General features: G+C 43.0%; 2 protein-coding genes across 3 annotated transcripts in view; one reads left to right on the plus strand and one right to left on the minus strand.

The window, feature by feature from the left end:
- The window catches only part of nkapd1 (NKAP domain containing 1), a 6455-nt gene extending 4911 nt beyond the window's left edge, over positions 1-1544 (plus strand). For both annotated transcript variants that reach the window (XM_084065274.1, XM_084065275.1), the window contains exon 6: positions 567-1544. In XM_084065274.1, coding sequence (XP_083921400.1) covers positions 567-1011 — 445 coding nt within the window. In that variant the 3' untranslated portion in view covers positions 1012-1544. The remainder of the gene's footprint in view (positions 1-566) is intronic.
- Positions 1545-7174: 5630 nt separating this feature from the next.
- Positions 7175-21049, minus strand: part of lrfn1 (leucine rich repeat and fibronectin type III domain containing 1) — a 140967-nt gene continuing 127092 nt past the window's right edge. Inside the window, exons 4-5 of the mRNA XM_084064815.1 lie at positions 10679-12071; positions 7175-8410 (exon numbers count right to left, since the gene is read on the minus strand). Coding sequence (XP_083920941.1) covers positions 7507-8410; positions 10679-12051 — 2277 coding nt within the window. The 5' untranslated portion in view covers positions 12052-12071 and the 3' untranslated portion in view covers positions 7175-7506. The remainder of the gene's footprint in view (positions 8411-10678; positions 12072-21049) is intronic.

Below are 21049 nucleotides of genomic sequence, written 5' to 3' on the forward strand. Positions count from 1 at the left end.
TGGAAAATATAAACAAATTAATTAAGTTTAAAATCAGTGGTTGAGAAAGCGCTCAACCCTAGTACTTCAACAGTATTCCTCAACTACAAGTGAAATTAAGTGAAATTTTTACTTGAGTTAATGGTGCAGTAAGTGTTATTTTTGTTAAAATAAATGTTAAATAACAATATTCTGATATAAATCATTGCTATAGAGCAGCGGTTCTCAAACTATGGAAAGAAGAGATTTTTTAAAATCAAGAAACGGTAAAAAAAAAGTGAGGTTTTTGCGAGTAAAAAAATATATATTCTCAAATGATAATTAAATACAGTGCTCATGTTAAATGTACTTCTTTACTGTCCACCACTAGTTAAAATATTTGGTTGAATTCTGATGTTGCTGGGTGAATATTGATCCATCAACATAGCTTCTCATGAGGCTGTATTTGTCTTGTTTCTCTATCATGGAGTATTCTGTAGACTGTAGCACTGCATCATATTATAAATAGTTGAGGGCTAAAGCTCTGTGGGCTTGTGGTTTTGTGTAATTTAATTTAGTTTCTTAATATCTCTGTCTTGTGTTTGCAGAGAAGAGTCACGTGAAACAAAGAGGAATGGACATCGCAAAATCAAGAAGTGCAAGTCATCCAGCATAGAAAAGTCCAAAGGTTCCAAAAAATCCTCCAGAAAGAAGAAAAAGAAAAAGAAGGTGGAAGAGGAGAAAAGGCAAAGGAAACTCGAAGAAACTAGTAGCGACAGCAGCGATAACGATTCAAAGACTTCCAAGTGCAAGCAGAAGAGGAAAAGGACTAAAACTAAACGCAAATGCAAGAAGAGCGAGAAGCACAGGGGGAAGGAAGACGACAGCAGCTCTGAAGGCAGCGATGAACAACAAAGAGAGCAAGCCCATTCTGGCAAGAAGCGAAAGCAGGACTATGATAAAGGTTCAGACTTGGGATTGGACTCGCAAAGGAAACAGAGGAAAAACTGGAGAGCGAATGAGGAGAACACTCACGGCAGCTCTACTGTGTGAAACATGCATCACACATATACTCCCCCGACTCAGGTAACCACAAAGGAAACTGATGGCTGTTCCTTTGGATTTGTTATCGGTGTAGAATTCTCTCTCCTCCGCCATGCTGTTCTCTGTCTTGTCAGTCCTTTCTGTGGGCATTCCTAACACCGATACCTCACCACCCGTAACTGAGGTTTCAAGTACTGTGTAGTGTGTACAGTATATTGTGACAGACCTTCTTCCCACCCACTCCATTAAGAGCTCTGTAGGCTATCAGTCTGCTTGATTATTGACTTTGTGTGTCACCACATTGTACCCCTTACTTGGAGTTTGTGTGTCCTGAATTGACCACCATTTCTTTTAGGACAAAACAAAGAAAGAAAATCTGAGCAGATTTATTATGCAACTTAACTGACCAATTATGAGAATGTGTCTGCTCTTTTACGTTTTTATTTATTATTTAATTTTTTTGTAAATTGTCATAGCCAACATTTTTCTGCAAATCAATGGCATAGGTGAGAAATAAATCTCTATTTTACTGTTTTGTAAATTATTTTTGTGATTGTGTATTTTTTTATATGATCAAGAAAGTTTGGTTCTGGATGTTTGTAGCTTATTTGATCAATAGAGATTTTGTTTCAAGGCTCAAATTTCTTATGTTTTTAACTATGACTGATCAGATGTCTGAACAAAGTCTCTTAAATACACTAAGTGTTGGCATATTGAGAATAATTACAATCCAGACTTAACACTTTGAAAGTTGCATGTCAAGGGTTACATTTCTAAATTAAACCTTTCTAAAACAAGTTCACAATGTAGTGAGTTGTGGGCTTGTAGATAGGCTATCACTATTTTGGAGAGTATAAAATAGGGCATAAGTGGTTAACTGTGTAACTGAAGAAATTGTTCCTTTAGGTTTATGACCTGTAGACTGGTATGGCTTGAAGTGGGCTCACTTGCCAACCTTGTTAAAATGAAATGTGCTGTCTTCTTTTATGTGAAAATCATACAATTAATACACTGCCAACAAAGCATGATCAAGTCATTAAAGGGAATAAGTCATTAAAAAGAAACTAGATGTGCTACACTGGGTCAAAAAGGTCCAAACTGTTCCAAAGCAATTAGTTGCTCTTCAGGATGGGGCATTCTAGTGAGAAACAAATCCTAGGGACTCTGATGCAAATTATGATGCAAAAGGCTTTATTTAAGCATGGCTTAAAACACTTGTCTTTGTCTGGGTACCTAAAAGTCTGACTCATAAGTCTGACATTACTCTGAGAACATCAGAGATGATCATCACTGATATAGTCTTACCATCTCACCATTAACTATGTTTACTAAAAGGCCAGAGTAGCCTGTACTTTCATTTGGGCTGTGTTCTGCTTTTAGGCTATGGGTAACAGGATGAATCATTTAGCCTTTTGGGACATGCAATACCCTGGCCAAGCCAGACGGCCACAGGCTATGTAAAATCGCACCCTGTGTGAAGGAAGCGGTGCCTTTGATGAGTGGCCTCCTGGTGGCGCTATAATAGGGCGGGGCGGGGCTTCAGCAATTAATGCTCGTCCCTATTGGTGGTGTAAGTCCACAAACCAAATTCGGACTGGGTGGCATGCTGCTAACTGGAGTTATGGCTGTTTGTAGCCCAGCCAATGACAATACAGAGGGGGCGGGGCTTCAGCAATTAAAGATTGTCCCTATTGGTGGTCTAAGTTCACGTGGTAAATGTGTATTTGGTAGCATGCTGCAAAGTGGATTTATGGCTGTTTAAAGCCCAGCCAATAGGAAGACAGAGGGGGCGGGGCTTACTACATTTCAGTTCGTCCCTATTGGTGGTCTGAGTCCACGTACCAAATTTGTACTCAGTAGCATGCTGTGAACTGGAGTTATGGCTGTTTAAAGCCCAGCCAATGGGAAGGCAGAGGGGGCGGGGCTTATGTAATTACAGTTGGTCCCTATTGGTGGTATTAGTTGGACTTGGTGGCATATGCTGCAAACTGGAGTTATAGCTGTTTAAAGCCAGTGGCCTCCTGGTGGCGCTATAATAGGGCGGGGCGGGGCTTCAGCAATCAATGCTCGTCCCTATTGGTAGTCTAAGTCCACATACCAAATTTGGACTTGCTGGTATGCTGCGAATTGGAGTTATAGCTGTGTAAAGCGCTGTTTAAAGCCAGTGGCCTCCTGGTGGCGCTATAATAGGGCGGGGCGGGGCTTCAGCAATCAATGCTCGTCCCAATTGGTGGTGTAAGTCCACATACCAAATTTGGACTTGCTGGCATGCGAACTGGAGTTATAGCTGTGTAAAGCGCTGTTTAAAGCCAGTGGCCTCCTGGTGGCGCTATAATAGGGCGGGGCGGGGCTTCAGCAATCAATGCTCGTCCCAATTGGTGGTGTAAGTCCACATACCAAATTTGGACTTGCTGGCATGCTGCCAACTGGAGTTATAGCTGTTTAAAGCCCGTGCTCAAACGGACATAACGGACAAACGGACAAACGGACAAACGGACATACGGACGGACATAGTCAAGAGTAGAGCGGCTGGCACCGCTAAAAATAGCAACATTCAAACCTTACATTGACCTTGAACTGCTGAGGCATGTCTAGAAAGAGGATTTCATAACTGATACATTATTTTCCACTACTTAGTAGATATTTACTATCTGTAGACTACATCGAATCAACCAAACCATGAAAAGAAAATATCTTGGCAACCTTTGTATACAAGATTAAATACCACCCAAAGCATTTTTAAATAAAACATATTGAAAAAGCTGTTGTCAGTCTCTGAAAATCACAACAATCCTTGATGTAGGGTAGAGAGAGGTTAGTTATATGCAGGGGTGCAATGCTCACTGGACGGCCTTGCACGCCGTGCCGGAACCTATTTGACCAGGAGCACACGCAGGCACACGCATAGATTTAAAACTACTTTAAATTCGCACCTCAACAAAGTTTTCAAAGGCTCCCGACTCACACCTAGCGAATTAACGTAGGAATAAGCCTAGGTGCATATCAATTGTCCATTGTGTGACTTGCAGTGTAGGTGTTAAGCGACGTGCGCGTCACATCATTGAAATAGAGTGCAAGAACATGCCAAATGAGCTTTGCATGCCTGGTTATATGTAGCAGTTGGTTGAATAACCCTCTATATCTTGAACATGAAAAGTATCAAAGTTATTGCTAATCTGTGAACACCAAATGTAAGAGTATAGTTAATTTAAGCAAAATCTGAATTGATGTTAGGCCTATGATCATCCTAAGTAATGAAAACTTCTAAATTACACATTAGTCTCTTTGGCATTAAAATGGCACAATCCAAACCCAAAGTTCTGCTTTATTGTTTCTGTGACACTATTATGTCAAAACCGTTGTCAAGGGCAAAATTAGCAATATGGTGTGGGGCAAGGTGAGCCAACATTCTCAATGCCATGCCATCAGTCAAATAGTTAGTTTACTGGGACTTATGAATAAAGCATCCCCTCCTTTTTTATTTATTTAAGCAGGTATAGATATATAGTATTTTACAAAAATGGACACTGACCTCGCTTGTAGCAGAACTTTCTTCTGTTTAGCTCGTCATTGACATCTGCAAGAAATATACTGCTTCATGAGATACCTTATAGAATAAATTAACACTACTGGTAGAATCAACTGTGGTAGCTGTATAAAACATCATGGAAGGCATGTTTGGCCTTCAGTATAGCAGGAGCAGTTTATCAGAACTTACAAGATGTGTGTTAATCAGGATTTTAGTTAGGATAAGTGGTAGGTCTTGGTTTTTGTAGAAATTATTAGATGTGTGAACACAAGAGTATTATTGATTATTCTATGAAAAAGACAACCCACATCCTCACTTAGTGTAAAATGCAGTTGACATTCATGCTTAGAACTTTGTAACCTAGATTTAAATGAGTTACATGAAATTGAGGATTTAACAACAATGGACATTTGCAAAGCCTATGCTCTTGGTGTAAATGTAAGGTTGAGCATGAGTTAAACTTTCACGTTGCTTCCCTTGTGCTCAATGTGTGCCACTGCAGCTTTAGAACTGCCACCCCTGCCAGTGGACAGGGGGAATTTATTTCAATTTTCCCAAAACACCAAATGTGAGCTTAGAGATGAATGTGTGACCCTGTCCTGTCACACTCCACCCCCCCCCCCCCCTGCCAAAACAAGATGGTGGTTCTTTCAAGAGAGAAGCTGGAGGGGTTTCGGCAGGGAGTCAATTAAATCTCGGCACAACAGCAGCCTCGGCTTGAGAGTTATCCTTATTCTTAATAACATGTATTCGAATGCCAAAGTCTAGCTGCTAGTATAGCACCTAGATACAAACCAAAGCCATGGATTTGAAGCTAGGGACCAGAAGATTTGATACCCCGAGAATATATTATCAGCATTTCCTTTTATCTCATACCTCAAGAGCTTGAATTATATCAATGTGTTGACAGGAAGTGTGCCAGCCAGGATAATACTTACCGAAGGCACTGTTCTCCTAACACAGACTGCTGATAAACTTACTATGGACTTTTGTACTCTGAGTTTAGCTGCAACTGGGCCACCCTGACCAATTAATTAAACATTCAAAAACCTGAGGGCTCCCAGATTTTGTATTTGTCAGGATACAGGTGCAACTTCCTGCAGATAATTCAGAGCCCTTTCAATGCACAGGTAATTTAGAAGCAATTTGTGAATTGTCAGCAGCAGTGTGTGCTGAGAAAGAAACCCAAGCAGGCCAATGATGGGTTGACGTCTGAAAGAAAAGTGTGCAACTGTAGCTATTAGGCCTACACTCTAAAATAACACATGCTGAAAACCAACTTCAAAAGCTGCACAGTAATTAAAGACATAGATCCTGGGCAAATTCTCAACATTGAGTGTACATTTTGAGGACTTGACTGTAAGCGTGAAATAAGGCTGACACAGCTCCTGGGCCAGCTGGAATGTAATTGGAAGGAAAGCGGAATCCTCCACCACAATACACATTCCGCAAACGACCAAAAGGCCCTCTCTATTTTGACTTTTTTGAGAGCTAACTTATTTTAAAGTTAAACATAAAATGCCATGGATCTCCAGCTACCAGCTAATTTAATTCATTAGTTCTTTGTCTCCACCTAGTGGGATTCAACCAATAGTACACCTTCGATAACCCTTGGTTGGTTTGGTATTCATCATGACATTCAGGTAATTATATCTGCCATGATCCCACAATCCTCCCTAGAGGCACTTGGATACACCAACCTGAACAATGAACTCATTTTATCTAGGCCACTAAAAAGTGGCAGGACATCTTCTTTGGCAGTCATGCACTGCTCTTGAAGCACACAAAGAAAACACCATTGGGAACACAAACAATACAGTTAACTCACACAAAAAATTTAATACCCTTTCATAAGGGTTAAGTGGTCCAAACTTTGACATACTAAATATAGGGGGAGGTGTGATGACACAGGTTTTTAATGTAAAAACTTGCAGCCAGCACCCAAATGCTTTGTAAAAAGTCATGTGACATATGACTTACTTACTTACATAGTTAGTACACATACACCAATGTTTTAATATACTTATATATGTCTTTTTTGTTGTCTTTTTATCTAGACCAGCCAGATACAGTACCGATTAATATCATACAGTCACATCAGGAACAATACCTATTAATATTGTACAGTCCAACCATTAAGGAGGAATCCACGGTTCACAGGTCCATCCTTGCTATGCTAACATTAGAAATCGGCATGTGTATACTTCTAGTATCTTTTTATTGTTGTATAGACTGGTGGTGATACTTGTCCTTGTATCTCGTGTCTTCTGTGCAAATGTTTTTTTAGATTTTTTTTTTTGTCTGAAAGAACCCAAAGGATGATTGACATACATGATACCTGGCTGTTCACTTTACAGTGTGATGTAGTCGTTTGTTTGATTTTTTGTTTGTTTAGTTGCTTTTTCTTACCAATTAAAAGGAAAAGCAGTCACATCCAAAGCCACACCCCTTGGCATGTCATAGAAAAAAATGGAAAATCAACAACTGAACGAAAAGCTCCCCATAACAGAGAGGAGACAATGACAGAGAGGAAGGTTTATGACTACAGTGAGCAGCATCCTCCATTCGTACATCTTTTAGAATAAGGCACTGCTGCATACAGAAATGACATGGTCAACGACCTCTCTGGGAGTAGGATGGGGAGGCAGGACATGACAGGAGACTGTGTTCTTCTCCAGCAACTCACAGAAAGTTTGCATGTATGAATATGCATGTGTGTAGATAGTATGATGTGTACAGTCAATTGTGTGCTTTGCGTATACGGTATGTTTATGTATGTATGGTTCACATTATGTACGTGTATGTCTGTTTCTGTGTGTATGAGTGCACATGGGTATCTGTGGTGTGCTTGTGAGTGCACACACACGTGTGTGTGTGTGTGTGTGTGTGTGTGTGTGTGTGTGTGTGTGTGTGTGTGTGTGTGTGTGTGTGTTTGTTTGCATGTGCTTGTGGCCATGGAGACCAGACTTCTCCCCTCAGACTGTGCTTTCCAGCATCCACTCAGTGCTGCTGAATGTAACTCTGCGGTGGGCGAGCGGCGAGGACTCCACGTCGAGCTGGTTGGTGGACTTGTGCCACCTCGTCCTCGCTCTGCGTGGGTAACTATGACTCTGAAATATGGAGTAATCACCTCCATCGAATGAGAACCTGTGCCTAGTTCGTGCCAGTTCATTGGGGAGCAGCCCCATATTGGCCAGAGCGCCTTTCTTGTCCTTGAGCCTCGGGGCCTCCTTAGTACCAGCATTGGTGCCTATGAGACACAGGGACATGGTGGAGCCGGTCAGGCTACTGTCCGTCTGCGTGTCCTCAGACGGCGGGCCAGAGCACTGTGCATCCAGGCTGGTTCTCCTCTTCAGCTTGTCGGCGGTCAGGGAAGGCAGCTCCACCTGCAGGACGGAAGTGGTAGCTGCCGCGTCCTCCCTCTTATCGCTGTCGATCCTCAGCACCAGCGCCATGCACTCCTTTGGCGCCTGGGCTGCTTCGCGGCCGCCCTCCTCGGATACCTGCTTGGAGGCGGAGTGCTGGAGCCTGTGCTGGCTGCCGTTGGTCTGAGAGTGTATGCTGGAGCCGACCTTGGCTTTGCCATCGTAGGGGCCGCTGTAGGCCTTGTAGCGGATCATGAGGATGATGATGAACACCAGCACGGAAGCCACGATGATACCGCCGATGATGATGATCATCGTGCCCCCGAGGAACTGGCTGTGGATGAAGCGACACTGGCTGACCTCATTGGCCGTGTGGAACTGCACACAGCCGACCACGCGGGTGGCCGTCAACGACGTGATCCCGTCGTCGTACACCGCAAGCACGCAGAGGTCATACTCGCGCCCTGCGGCCAGGTCGTTGATCTGGAAGGTCTTACTGGTCGACGGGATCATCCTGCAGGGAGGATTGACAAAAATGGAGGGGTCACAACGCAAGAAAAGGACATTTTAACCACCATAAGTACGGAAACCGACAATGCTGAAGAAGCAATGACTTTCACAGTGCCTTCATACACTGCCTACGTATAAGATGGTAAATTGAGGGGGCGACTTGGGACACAGCCACGCAAGCTTTGAAATATCTCTATACTGGTGGACAGATTAAAAGGCAGAAGACTTCATGGTGGTTGATTTATGTGACACTATGGTGCAGCGTAAGGTGACAGTGAGAAATGGCTATCCCAGCTTTGTGTATAGAATAAAATGACAAAGGTAAATTTGCGATGTGAGAAGCGAAAGTAGAGCAAGCATCGATATATTTCATAACACCTACGAGAAGAGTTGGGGCAGGTTGCTGGACAGACGCAACGTGATATGACAAGTATTTAGTTGTAATGGGAATGTTCCAAGGTCAAATATCTTTAGCATTTGCAAGGATTGCAATACTCACACTCTTTGAACACAGAGCAAAATGCCTGTCTCCATGTGTGTTAGTATAATTAGAAGCACACACCTTTCCCCTCAAGGAACACTTTGATGGTTATCACTTGCAGGTAATAATGTACCACCTTAAGACAAAACAACACTCAAGACCATGCTTACACAGGAGGAGTAAATTATACAGGAGAGCAGCTCATTATGTCTGCTTAGGTAAAAAATTGCAAAGTCGACCACAAATATCAACAGCATGAGTTAATGGATCCTGAGATATTTGGCAGTATATCACATTCAATCCATGGAGACATTGAAAACAGCGTGTCCTTATTATGGCATGGTATGTATGGCTCACTAGGGAGCTAAAAAAAAAAAAAAGAAGACAAAAAGAAAGAAGAAATTAACTTTGAACTATTTTTGCTTTGCTTTGTGTTACAATGAAAAAAAAATTGCTTTGCTTTGTGTTACAATGAAACAGAATAAAACGTTCAATTGGTTAATTTGCTGTTGTAAGCAACTGGTTATTAGGTTTGCCATTCTCTCTCTCTCTGTCTGCAGCAAAGACATTACCAACTGATTGCTACCTTGACCCTGTGCTGTCAATCGTGCAACTAAACATGTCATTACGTACCCATCTCTAATCACAATGCTATATTATACTGTATGTGTGTAATTATGTCTCACATTATAAACAAAAGAAAATAGAGAAGTCCAGAAAATTAGAATCAGTAACATAATGCAAAACAGAGGGCTTTACAATTGATCACGCTTAATTGGTGCTGACCATTCAGACTAGTCTAGGCCAGTGGTTTTCAACCTTTTCAGGCCGTGACCCCCTAAAAGAATCATATTTGAACTGGGGACCCCCCACCCTGACAAGCACTTGGAATGTAGGAGTTGAGGTGTTACATTTAGTTTGACTTGGCTCCACAGATAAATATTGTGAAAATAGCCGATCTACAAGCTCACAACGCCTCACAAAGCGAGGCGTTGTGAGCTTGTAGATCGGCTATTTTCACAATTTCTGCCTCTTTCTTATATTATTTGACAATTTGGCCAGTGTTTGACCAGTTTTTATGGTATAGTTTGTTGATTACTTTTGATGCAGCAATGGTCTTTTTCTTTTCTTATTTTTATTAGAAAGGTCTTAAAAGTCCTTAGATTGTCACTTCACTGTCATCTGGGGACCCCCCAGGGGGTACCGACCCACATGTTGAGAACCACTGGTCTAGGGGACAGGGCTATAGTACCTGTCCACCACCATGGATTCCAGGGGTTCGAATTCACCATTGGTGCATCTGGCTTGCCGAGCATCTACCTTAACACAATTGGCCATGTTCGGGGAAGACAGGCAGGGTGGGCAATCTTTGTCGCTTTGGGACAGTGCCTGTCAGTAGGGGGTGTTTAATGGGAGGAGGTGCTACGTCCTCCCGGTGGGGTCTCCTCACTGGCAGGTGAGCCAGTAGGGTACAACAGCAGTGGCAACCCACAGAAATGTTTGGGGAGGATTCATTGACAAAGGGGTAAAAAAAATTGGCTACTCTAAATTTAAGAGGAAAAAAAGAGAGAAAAAAAAACTAATTAAATTCTGTTCATGTAGGGACATGATGCATCTACACAACATGGGATCTATGGCATGCCCATAGAGTTTATAATAAGCTGTCATGCCATTAAAACAGATGGTTATTCCAGATGGCTCACCTTTTCTCTAATCCCACTTCTGAGTGCTCCCCTTCCCTCTGTCATCCACCCTTTACAGCCCCCCCCTCACCCTCAAAATTTGGCTCACCTGTAAACCAAAGTTTCATCCGCAGTGCTGTTATACTGAATCTGGTACATCCTGATACCGGGGATGTGCCGCTCAGATGGCCAACGAATCACAGCGGAGGATGACGTCAGTTCAGTGACCATCACTCTCTTGTCCTGCTTGTCATGGCCCTTAGTGTCATTTCCAGATTTGGAGGAGGTCGTTATGTCCGACAGGCCGGGGTCCTCGCGCATGTGAGCCGTGTTGTTGACAAACAGGGGCAGGGGGATCATGTTGATCTCAACAGCAGCCGTGGCGATGCCAGCCGCGTTGGATGCCACACAATTGAAAGCCCCGCTGTCCTTCAGAGTTGTGATGAGGATATCGAGGGTACCGTTCTCATACAGGATGGTGCGGGAGGAGTTGTGCACCAGCTTGCCGTCTGGTGATCGCCAGTGGATGTCTGGATCTGGGTCTCCCATGGCTTTGCATTTGAGGGTGACCCCCTGACCTTCCATCACATAGGGCTTGGTGGAAATATGTTTGGTGATCAACGGAGGCTCACATATGAACTCCTCCTCCTGGATGGACCAGAAGTACTTGTCCATGAGATGCTCTGGTGAGGCGCAGGTTTCCAGGTCATCCTCCCTAGTCAGCCTGCGAAGCCACAGCAGCTCACAGTTACAGTGGAGTGGGTTCCCTCCGAAGCTCACCGCCAGAGTGGAGGGGTTGGGCTTAGCATCAGACAGGACCTCGGCATGCTGGAATAGGCTGTCTGGAGGCAGCTTGTGCAGCCTGTTGGAGGTCATGTCCAAACGGACCAGCTTGGTGAGGAGCGTGAAGGTCCCTGCTTCGATATGATCAATCAAATTGTGGTCCAGAGTGAGCGTGTTCATGTTAGTCATTCTCCCTATGGCCTCCCAGGGCAGGCCTCTCAGGTTGTTATTGGACAAGTCCAGATCCTCAATGGTGGACACAAACTCGTCAAAGGCGGCGGGCGCCACCGCGTGGATCTGGTTGTTTCCCAGGATGAGGTGGCGCAGATTGATCAAGCCTTTGAAGTGGTCACTCTTGAGAACACTGAGGCGGTTGCCATCCATGTGTAGAGCTCGCAGGGAACGCAGGCCGACGAAGGCGTGGGGAGTGATTTGGCTGATGGTGTTCCGCGACAACGTGAGGTGGACCAGGCTGGTCATGTTGAAAAAGTCTTTCCTGCGGATGACCGTGATGAAGTTGTCGGTGAGGCGAAGCTCCACGGTCTTGCGGTCAATGGTGGGTGGTACAAACAGGAGGCCGGTCTTGGCGCAGAGCAGAGTCAGGGTTGGGGAGAGGTGTTGACAGATGCAGCGTCCGGGGCAGCTGTAGCCCTTAACTAACACTGCACACAGCAGCACACACAGGACCAGCCGCTCCATTGTTGATCAGATTCCAGTTCCTACACAGGAGACAGAGAGAAATAACAAAAGGCATTGAGTCAAAAAAAAGAAGAAGAAAAGAGATGGAGCTCTGGTTTCATGAATAACCTCATAGCATTAGAGCTGGCTGATAAAATGGAGTCAGACCAGGTTTATTGAGACTGTCCAACGCAGTAACAATCACAAAAATGTTATGGAGCTTTTCTGAAAGAATGGCGAACGGGTCGATGATGAAAGGCAGCACCAATGCTGCATCACAACCATCAGTCTCTAGAATGCATATTAAATGATTTGTTTAAAAATGCCACCATTGTACATCACCAGATTCGCCACTGAACAGTATAATAAATTGAATAATCATAGCGAAAGTTTTAAGCGTGATGCAAATACACCACGTCTTCATCCTGAAATACAGCTTGAGTTTTGCGTCCATTTGATCTCCATATCAGCGAGGAGAATGAAAGGGAGAAAAGGGCAATTGTCAGCACTGCTCAAGGATTTATACAACCTTTTCATGCCATCTCCTCTCCCTATGCTTCTGAAATGTGCTCTATGAATTAGACACGAGTCTGTCAAGTAAATCATGGCAACAAAAAGTTAAGGTGTGAAAAAAGGGGGAAGACGCCTTGGTTTTAAATCTGTCAGATTGGAGGCTTTATTGGGTGACTCTGGAGTTGAGGAGGATGTACAGATCCTCTGATCCCCATTTAGAGTATTGATTCCAAGTCTCTGCACAGCACACTGGTCTGCAGTGCAGAATGTGATCCTTGGGCGTAATAACCACAAAAAAACCTGATGGAACACAATCTTTGATGCCTGCCACCTCGCCAGTGGCTTCGCCCTCTTTGGTATCAATCCAGATTGTCGATGCATTAACCTTCAGTGTTCATCTGAAAATCTATCAAGCTGATATAAAGAGATATGTTGAGTTCTGTGCAAATCACCCATTTTTACAAGGTTTATGTAAAATGACATCTGTCGGAATGGATTTATTTTTCAATTTGTATGCAGGCTTACAGCCCTTTGCTTGTTTTCTTCTTTATTTATTTGTTTGTTTTGTGCTATCCATAACATCTCATCTCAGTGGAATCACAATTGCTAGTGTGCAACTTCAAGACATTCTTCACAAAGACTAGAATATGACAAAACGTTTCAAAGAAATGTATTTATTTATTTAGCAAAGCCCCTTTATTGTTGGCAGCTTTCTACGCTGAGCTTGTGTAAATTAATCACATTAGTGCACCCGAAGGGAGTGTGTTTGTGTCTGTGTGTGTGTGTGTTATATATATATATATATATATATATATATATATATATATATATATATATATATATATATATACATACACACACACACACACACACACACACACACACACACACACACACACACACACACACACACACACACACACACACACACACACACAGGAAACCAGTAAGTGAGAAAAACAGAGCAGGGGGCCCCCGTTTTTGGCCACGGCCGGTGCGGGCCGGGTCGCCGCGTCAAAGGGATGAAGAAGGGCGAGGCTGGGGCGCCGGGAGAGAGCGCGCGGGCGTCCCCAGCTTAAGAAAAAAACGGTGAACGGGATGCCGAGTGCCGCTGATCACCGCCCCTGCCCCGAGGACACGCTTCACCCCGCCGGCCAGGGGGCCTTTCATCTCCCTCGGGGGGCCCGGCGTCGGATTTGTCTGATCTGCATTTTTCTCCTCTCCGGGAGAAAGACAGTTCTTCCACTTTCCCCTAATTAAGCTCTTTATTCACGTTTTTGCGAACTCAGTGGACATTCTGAGTTTCGGAGAGCCCATTGCCCGTGTTGTCACGGTTACGGGATCAGTAGTCGCTGGGTGAACTTAGCTTGGGGGGGGGGGGGTGATTAAAGAATTGTTATTTTGATCAACCTTTGCCTGTTATCTCTCATATATAGTACCAACATCAATACAGCATGGAATTGTGGACAAAATCTTATCCAAAGATAACTAAATAATACATGTCTTAGGCAGTGGTGTAAAGTAACTAAGTACATTTACTCAAGTACTGTTCTTAAGTACACTTTTGAGGATATTTTACTTTACTGGAGTATTTCCCATTTCCAATACTTTTACTTCTACTCCATTACATCTCAGAGGCAAATATTGTACTTTTACTCCACTACAATTATTTGACAACTTTAGGTACTAGTTATACTTTGCTGAATTAGGTTATTATCACAAAACATACATTAACCACTTCAGCCCAATATACATTTTGGCCATTTGAAACTAGCCAATCTACAAGCTCACAATGTGAGCTTCTAGATCTGCTATTTTCAAAAGATTTTTTATACATTTTGAACTTGTGAAATGGGACATTCTGCACAATGAGTTGGCCTACTTTTACTTTTGGTACTTTAAGTATATTTTGATGCCAATACTTTTGTACTTTTACTAAAGTAAATTTTGATTACCGGACTTTTACTTGAAACAGAGTATTTCTGCACTGCAGTATTGATACTTTTACTTAAGTAAAACATTTGAGTACTTTTTCCACCACGTGCTGCTCTGCTCTTAGAGCCACAGCTCTGGTTGAAAGAAACGTAGCAAACATATTCATTCAGTTCATTTAACTTGGAATAAGTCAGAAAATGATTGTTCAAGCCTATCCTATCTACAGTATGTTCAACAACAACCACCACGGGTCGCGAAACACGCAAGCCGTTTTGTTATTAATGCCATACGTTTGCACCTTTGTTCGATACGCATAAGATAAAGTTGAATAAGAAACATGACATCACTGCAAGAGCTACTGTAGTGTCCTTCCAAACTGTGGATATACTCTGCAACAGGAGGGACTGCTACTGTACCCTGGACATCACGACACGTCTCCAATCTAACTTGTTACACACACTACATTCAAAAAAAAAACTCACCAATAGTAAGTAAAATAAAGTATTTACACACTGTAGTTTGTAAAGCATTGAGCGTAGAGCTATGTTTTTTTCTCTTTTAAAAGTAAGAACATCTTTCTGGCATGAGTGCTGCTGTTTCAGTGCCCCACCTACATTGAGTGACAGCACAACGTCACGTACAGTATGAAATGATTTGACAACAATCAACAATCATGAATGGATTAGGAGAACTACCAACACCAGAGCTCACAGCTGCTTGTCTTCTATAGAAAAGCCACTGCTACGAAAGGGCCTACTCTGTGTGGAGTTTGCATGTTCTCCCCGTGTCTCTCAGGGTAGTTGACACCCTCACAAAAACATGTAGTAATCCTGGTCACTAAACTCCTCCCCCATGACAGCCGGGGCGCCTGATGGAGGGGAAGGGAACTGGTTGGAATAACGTGTTCCTTCCACGCGCTACGTCCAACCAGGGAAACTCCCTCCTATCAGATGACAAGAAGGTCAGTTGGCTCTCATGCATTGAAGGAGGCATGAGCTCGGCCCTGGCCTCCCTAGGCTGGTGAGGGGAGTGTAGTGCCCAGGATCACTTAGAAAATTGGCACCGGGTGAAAAATAAGGGTTACAAAATCGTGGGATAAAAATTATAAGAAAAAAAAGAAAAGAAAAGCCACTGCTTAAAAGTAAAAAAAAATATATAAAATAAATAAATAATAATAATCAGAATAATTGACTTGATTGATAATTGGTCTGATAGATGGTCTGATGAAGTGGTTTGATAGTCGAATATTCGACTATTCTGTGAATATATATATATATATATATATATATATATATATATACACACACATATACATTCTTCTACATTTTTAGTAGCCAATTATCCTTACACCTTTTTCCTCATAATGCCAATTCATTCCTCCCACATGCTTGCCACCTGTGAGGAGCCTCCAGCGCGTACGTAGGATGTAGCGCCTCCATTCTACTCGTCCCAACGTTCAACATTCCCCACTGACAGGCAGCTGTAGGTGCTGCCCAAGCCCATAGGAGTATGTGTAGTGACAAAGATCACCCTCACCCCCAGATAATCATGCATTTGTGGGATGAGCAGCACAGCTGATTATGTGGGTGGATAAGGGAAATTAGCCATATTGCCCTGGCAAAGGCAAACAATGTATTCTCCTGTTGGTATTGACTCGATTGGCACCTGATTGGCAGCTCGGTCAAATGCAATCACGGTGGCTGACCTGCAACGAATCCTGGATGAGGGATGGAATGGCATGCCACAGCAACGCTGACCAGGCTGGTGACGAGCATGAGGAGGAGGTGAGAGGCTATGAGAGGCTGTTGTGGCTGTGTATGGTTCTTCCACTCACTACTGAGGCTCCAATGACTACATTATCAAATTGCCAATATGTCCTGTTTATTCCTTGTTACTGATAAGGAGTTATTGTTCTGTTGAGCACAGACTATGACACTTTTGGCACATTTCACTTGGGAACCTCCATATAATTAGATGTGTTCCTCATCCCAAAAATGGCGGATCATTATAAATAGACACGATTGTAAAGGGAAATGGACAGGCCTTTCAATTATATAATATACAATGCTACTAGTCCAGTAACAATTGTTACATGATTGATGGGTGAGAATAAATCTGAATAACTGAGTGGAAAGAAAAAGATCTAACTGACTATGAAATAGGGTTCATTATTGGGGCACGGATGGTAGGAGCTTCAGTCATAAAGACTGCTCAACTGGATAGTATTTCAATAGGAACAGTGACTAAAGTGACATGCATTTCCATCTATGGGAAAGACATCAGTTAATAGGGTTGTAAATTGTGGTCAAAAGCGCACATTCAATGACCGTGATGCTCGTGCATTAGTGTGATATCTAACAAAACAAGGGAACCAGGAGACAAAGCAAAGCAAAGTTTGTTGTTTACCCAGGGTGTCGGACTAAGTACGAAACTTGTTTCCAGCCGGACCCTGCATGGAAGCCTTGCTCAAGGGCTATTCAGCGGTGATTCATGATTGATGTGATGAATTGGGGAATCGAACTAAGGACCTTCCGGTATCAAGGCCGCCCCTCTAACCACTAGGCCACCGCAGTACCAGACCTGGTACTGCCAGACCCCTAGTGGTTGAAATCCGAATGGCCGGGCTTTGCATGACGTGTGTGCAGAGGAAAAGAGGGACAGACCGACCGACCGACCGACCGACCGACCGACCGACGAAGCCTCATGTAGGCCGACCCCCTGGGTCTGGCAAAAATCACACCCAGTGTGAAGTGAGCTGTGTTATTTAGCAACAACAGTGATGGAAGCTCACTTTAAAAAAAAGGTAATGTTTTTGAAGTGCGTGGTGCTATTTATAGCTTATTAATTTCATCATGCGTCTCGCTAGCCAATCACAGTCCTGAGCAAAGGGTGTGAATAGAGTCAGCCAATCACAGTACAGCGAAAGACACATTTTCACGACGGTCCCAAACCCACTTATAGGAGCGGCTACACCGCTCAAAAACAGACATCAACTCTTCCTCAGGAGACTGAGAATGTCAATGCAGGACGTGATCCGACTGTGCCAGCAAGGACAGTCCGTCAACAACTACATAGAGAGGGATGTTATAGTAGGGTTGCAGTGCATAATCCCCTCATTACAAAGACCAAAGCACATTTGATAGTTCAGTGGTGCAAAAAAACACTGATCTACTGAGATGTGGATAAAGTGATATGGTCAGATGAGTCATCCTTCACCATATTCTCGACAAGTGGGCGAGTTAATGTGTGGCGTACATCAAGAGAATGATACAGGCCTGAATGCTTGATCCCTACATTGATGGGGTCCGGTGGCTCTGTTATGCTGTGTGGGGCATTTTCTCCTGCCATGGTTTGGGTCCACTTGTCCCCTTAGAGTGAAGGGTCACTGCAAATCGATACAACGTTATTCTGAGTGATCACCTTTACCCTACAGTATGATGAAACCATTCTATCCTGATGAGAGTGGTCTCTTCCAGGATGACAATGCCCCCATTCACAGGGCATGACGGGTTACTTAATGGTTTGATGAGGATGAAAATGAGGTGAACCATATACTATGGCCTTCACAGTCACCAGATTTTAACTAAATTGAACACAGAGATTTTGGACCGACATGTTAAGACAGCACTCGCCAAGAGTCCCCATCACCATCATAAAAAAACACCAAATGAAGGAATATCTTACATTTTTAGAATAATTTAGAGTAGCCAATAATTTGTTTTACCCCTTTTCATCCCCAATTTAGTCGTTGCCAGTTAATTCATTTCTGTGTTGTCACTGCTGTTGTATCCTAATGACTCACTTGCCAGTGAGGAGCCCCCACCGGAAGGACGTAGGGCATTCATCATTCGTTTAAATTTATATTATATTCAAATGTCCTTTTATTACGAGTTTATTTAGCTCTGTGTCTTGATGTCTTAATACTTAAGGTTTATGTAAAGCACTTTGAATAGCCAAATTACAAATAAACTAGCCTCGACTATTGTAGAATAGGGCTTTGGATTGCATAAATATTCTAAATTGACCAAAAAACGACCCTATAGTGGAGACAAGTTAGATGTGCAGACATATGAATCAATTGCCCAGTTCAGAGAAAGGGGCAACTGCCTCTCACCTTCGTATCTGTGTTTTTCTTTTTCCCTTTACGTTAAGTTTCAAGTTGTGTTTTTGTACATGTTTTCAAACATATACAGACACAAAGCAAGAATTTGGTATACATACAGTATTTATCAATTTCACTCATTGTTCATAGGCTCATCACATCACCCTGTATTATAGTCAGACAATAAAAGCTATTTTCAGATGGCTTTCAAAGCTTTTTACGAACAGCTACCCGCTAAGACAAGAAAAGCAACAGAACTTAGAGCAGATTTCAAATGAAAGGCAAAGGTCAAGGATTCAATAAGATATTGATAAATTCCACAGACTGTGAGAGTGTAAAAGTGGACCATTGAACCACAATTCAAGTTCAAGCTAAATGAACAGTGTGGATTTTATTGTGTGGGTTCAGACATTGTATACTGCAGTGGTTCTCAAACTTTTTCATGTCAAGGACCCCCAAATTGACACTTATTAGCCCGCGGACCCCCATTTGAAAAGATATGCCAGGGACCCCCATAAGAGAAGATTTTTACGGCTCTAGCAGTGATTCTCAATCATTGTAATTTAAGGACCCCCCCAGTTTGACATGCATTAGGCTATGGACCCCCATTTAATGGCATTTCTATCTCTGGGACCCCAATTCATATTGTAAAATCAATGTTAATTTAACTCTGAGAGTGTACAAATGGAACCAAATGGACCCGTTAGGGTCCATTTGGTTCCAATTGTACGTTTTCAGAGTTACAGACCCGTAAGGGTCCATTTGGTTCCTATCCATCGTTTAGCTGGGGACCCCCTGGAACCCCCTCAAGTACCCCTGGGGGTCCTCAGACCCCACTTTGAGAACCAATGGTATACTGTATGTATATACGCCCAACACTCCCTGCTGCTACGTGCAATGACCAATATCACCCTCTCTGCCCGGCTTCCCTCCCCCGAACACGGGCCAATTGTGTTTGCATACACGCCCGACAAAGCCGGACACGTCACGGTGGATTCGAACGCCCATCCTCCGTGGTGGTGGGCGGTGACTTTACCACTGCACCACCCGAGCGTCTGGGAATATCTTATGTTAGAATGGTGTTCCATCCCTCCAGGAGAGTTCCAGAGACTTGTATAATCTATGCCATTGATGCACATTGAAGCTGTTCTGACAGCTTGTGGTGGCCCAACACCATCAGTGGCGTGCACAGACATTTTGAGGGGCAGGTGCTCAAGTAAATTATACTTTTTTTTGTTGACTTGGTCTGCTCTTTTTTCCCTCTACACCTATACCTCTTTGCCAAAAAATAGCCGATCTACAAGCTTGTAGATCTGCTATTTTTGGCTATAGTTCTCCTCAGAAAAGGGATGCTAGGTTTCGAGTGGTTATGGTAAAAAGAAAAATCATATCACATAAAGATTTGGCGGACCCCCTGTAGTAACTCTGAGGACCCCCTAGGGGTCCCGGACCCCCTGTTGAAGACCCCTGCTGTAAACGGGAAAAAAAAAACTTTTTTTCCCTTTTTTTCAAAAGGGCACTTCTGGTCAAGAGGGCAAAGGGCAGGAGCTCTAGCACCACCTAGAGTATATCTGTGCACGTCCCTGAACACCATACTAAGACACTTTGTTGTTTTTACCTTTAATTTGTTGTTAATGTACCCGGCTGGTATATTGTACTTTATGCAGTGTATAGCATACTTTGCTTTATTATGGTTGTCATGGTTGAGTTGAAAACATGTTTAATCAATACTGGAATCCTTTGTTTTACAAATGTTAACAAATTGCCGTTCAGGTTTCTTTCATTTTATTGACATCCATTGATTGTGTTTGCATTCAAATAGTATTTAGGCCACAATACTTGGGGTTTCTCAGAGGACCATCTGTGTGCTATAGCATTTCCTGCCGCACTGTCAAGGATAATCTATTGATCCCTCAGCATCTCTGGCAGGGAAAATAAAGCGCTGTTGCCATGGCAACTCTATATAGAAAAACGTATCCATGCATTCATCTTCAGTAGACTTGACTACTGTAACAGTGTCTTTACAGGTTCCTAAAAAAATCGATCAGGTGACAGCAGTTAATTCAGAATGCTGCAGCTCGAGTCCTACTAATGTAATCCTTAAAGATAATTGCTTTATATTTATGGACGTGGGTGGTTTAGGGACAAAATACATTTCTGATCTTGTGCTATATCATGAACCATCCAGATATCCCAGGTCATCTGGGACACGTCTGCTTTCTGTCCCCAGAATCAGAACTAAACATGGAGAAGCATGTTCAGTTTTTATGCACCACATATCTAGAACAAACTCCCAGAAAACTGCAGGTCTGCTACAGCTCTTATTTAACCCATTAAGACCTGGAATTGTGTCATTTTTAGATTTGAGCTAAAAAGCATTATTTTACACTTTAGGCTATTCAAAAATAGCAGATATACAAGCTCATAGCGCGGCACCGAGTGCCGCGCTACGAGCTTGTAGATCTGCTA

This window comes from Gymnoscopelus microlampas (assembly GCF_963454915.1).
Source record: "Gymnoscopelus microlampas genome assembly, chromosome: 8".
Lineage (NCBI taxonomy): Eukaryota > Metazoa > Chordata > Actinopteri > Myctophiformes > Myctophidae > Gymnoscopelus > Gymnoscopelus microlampas.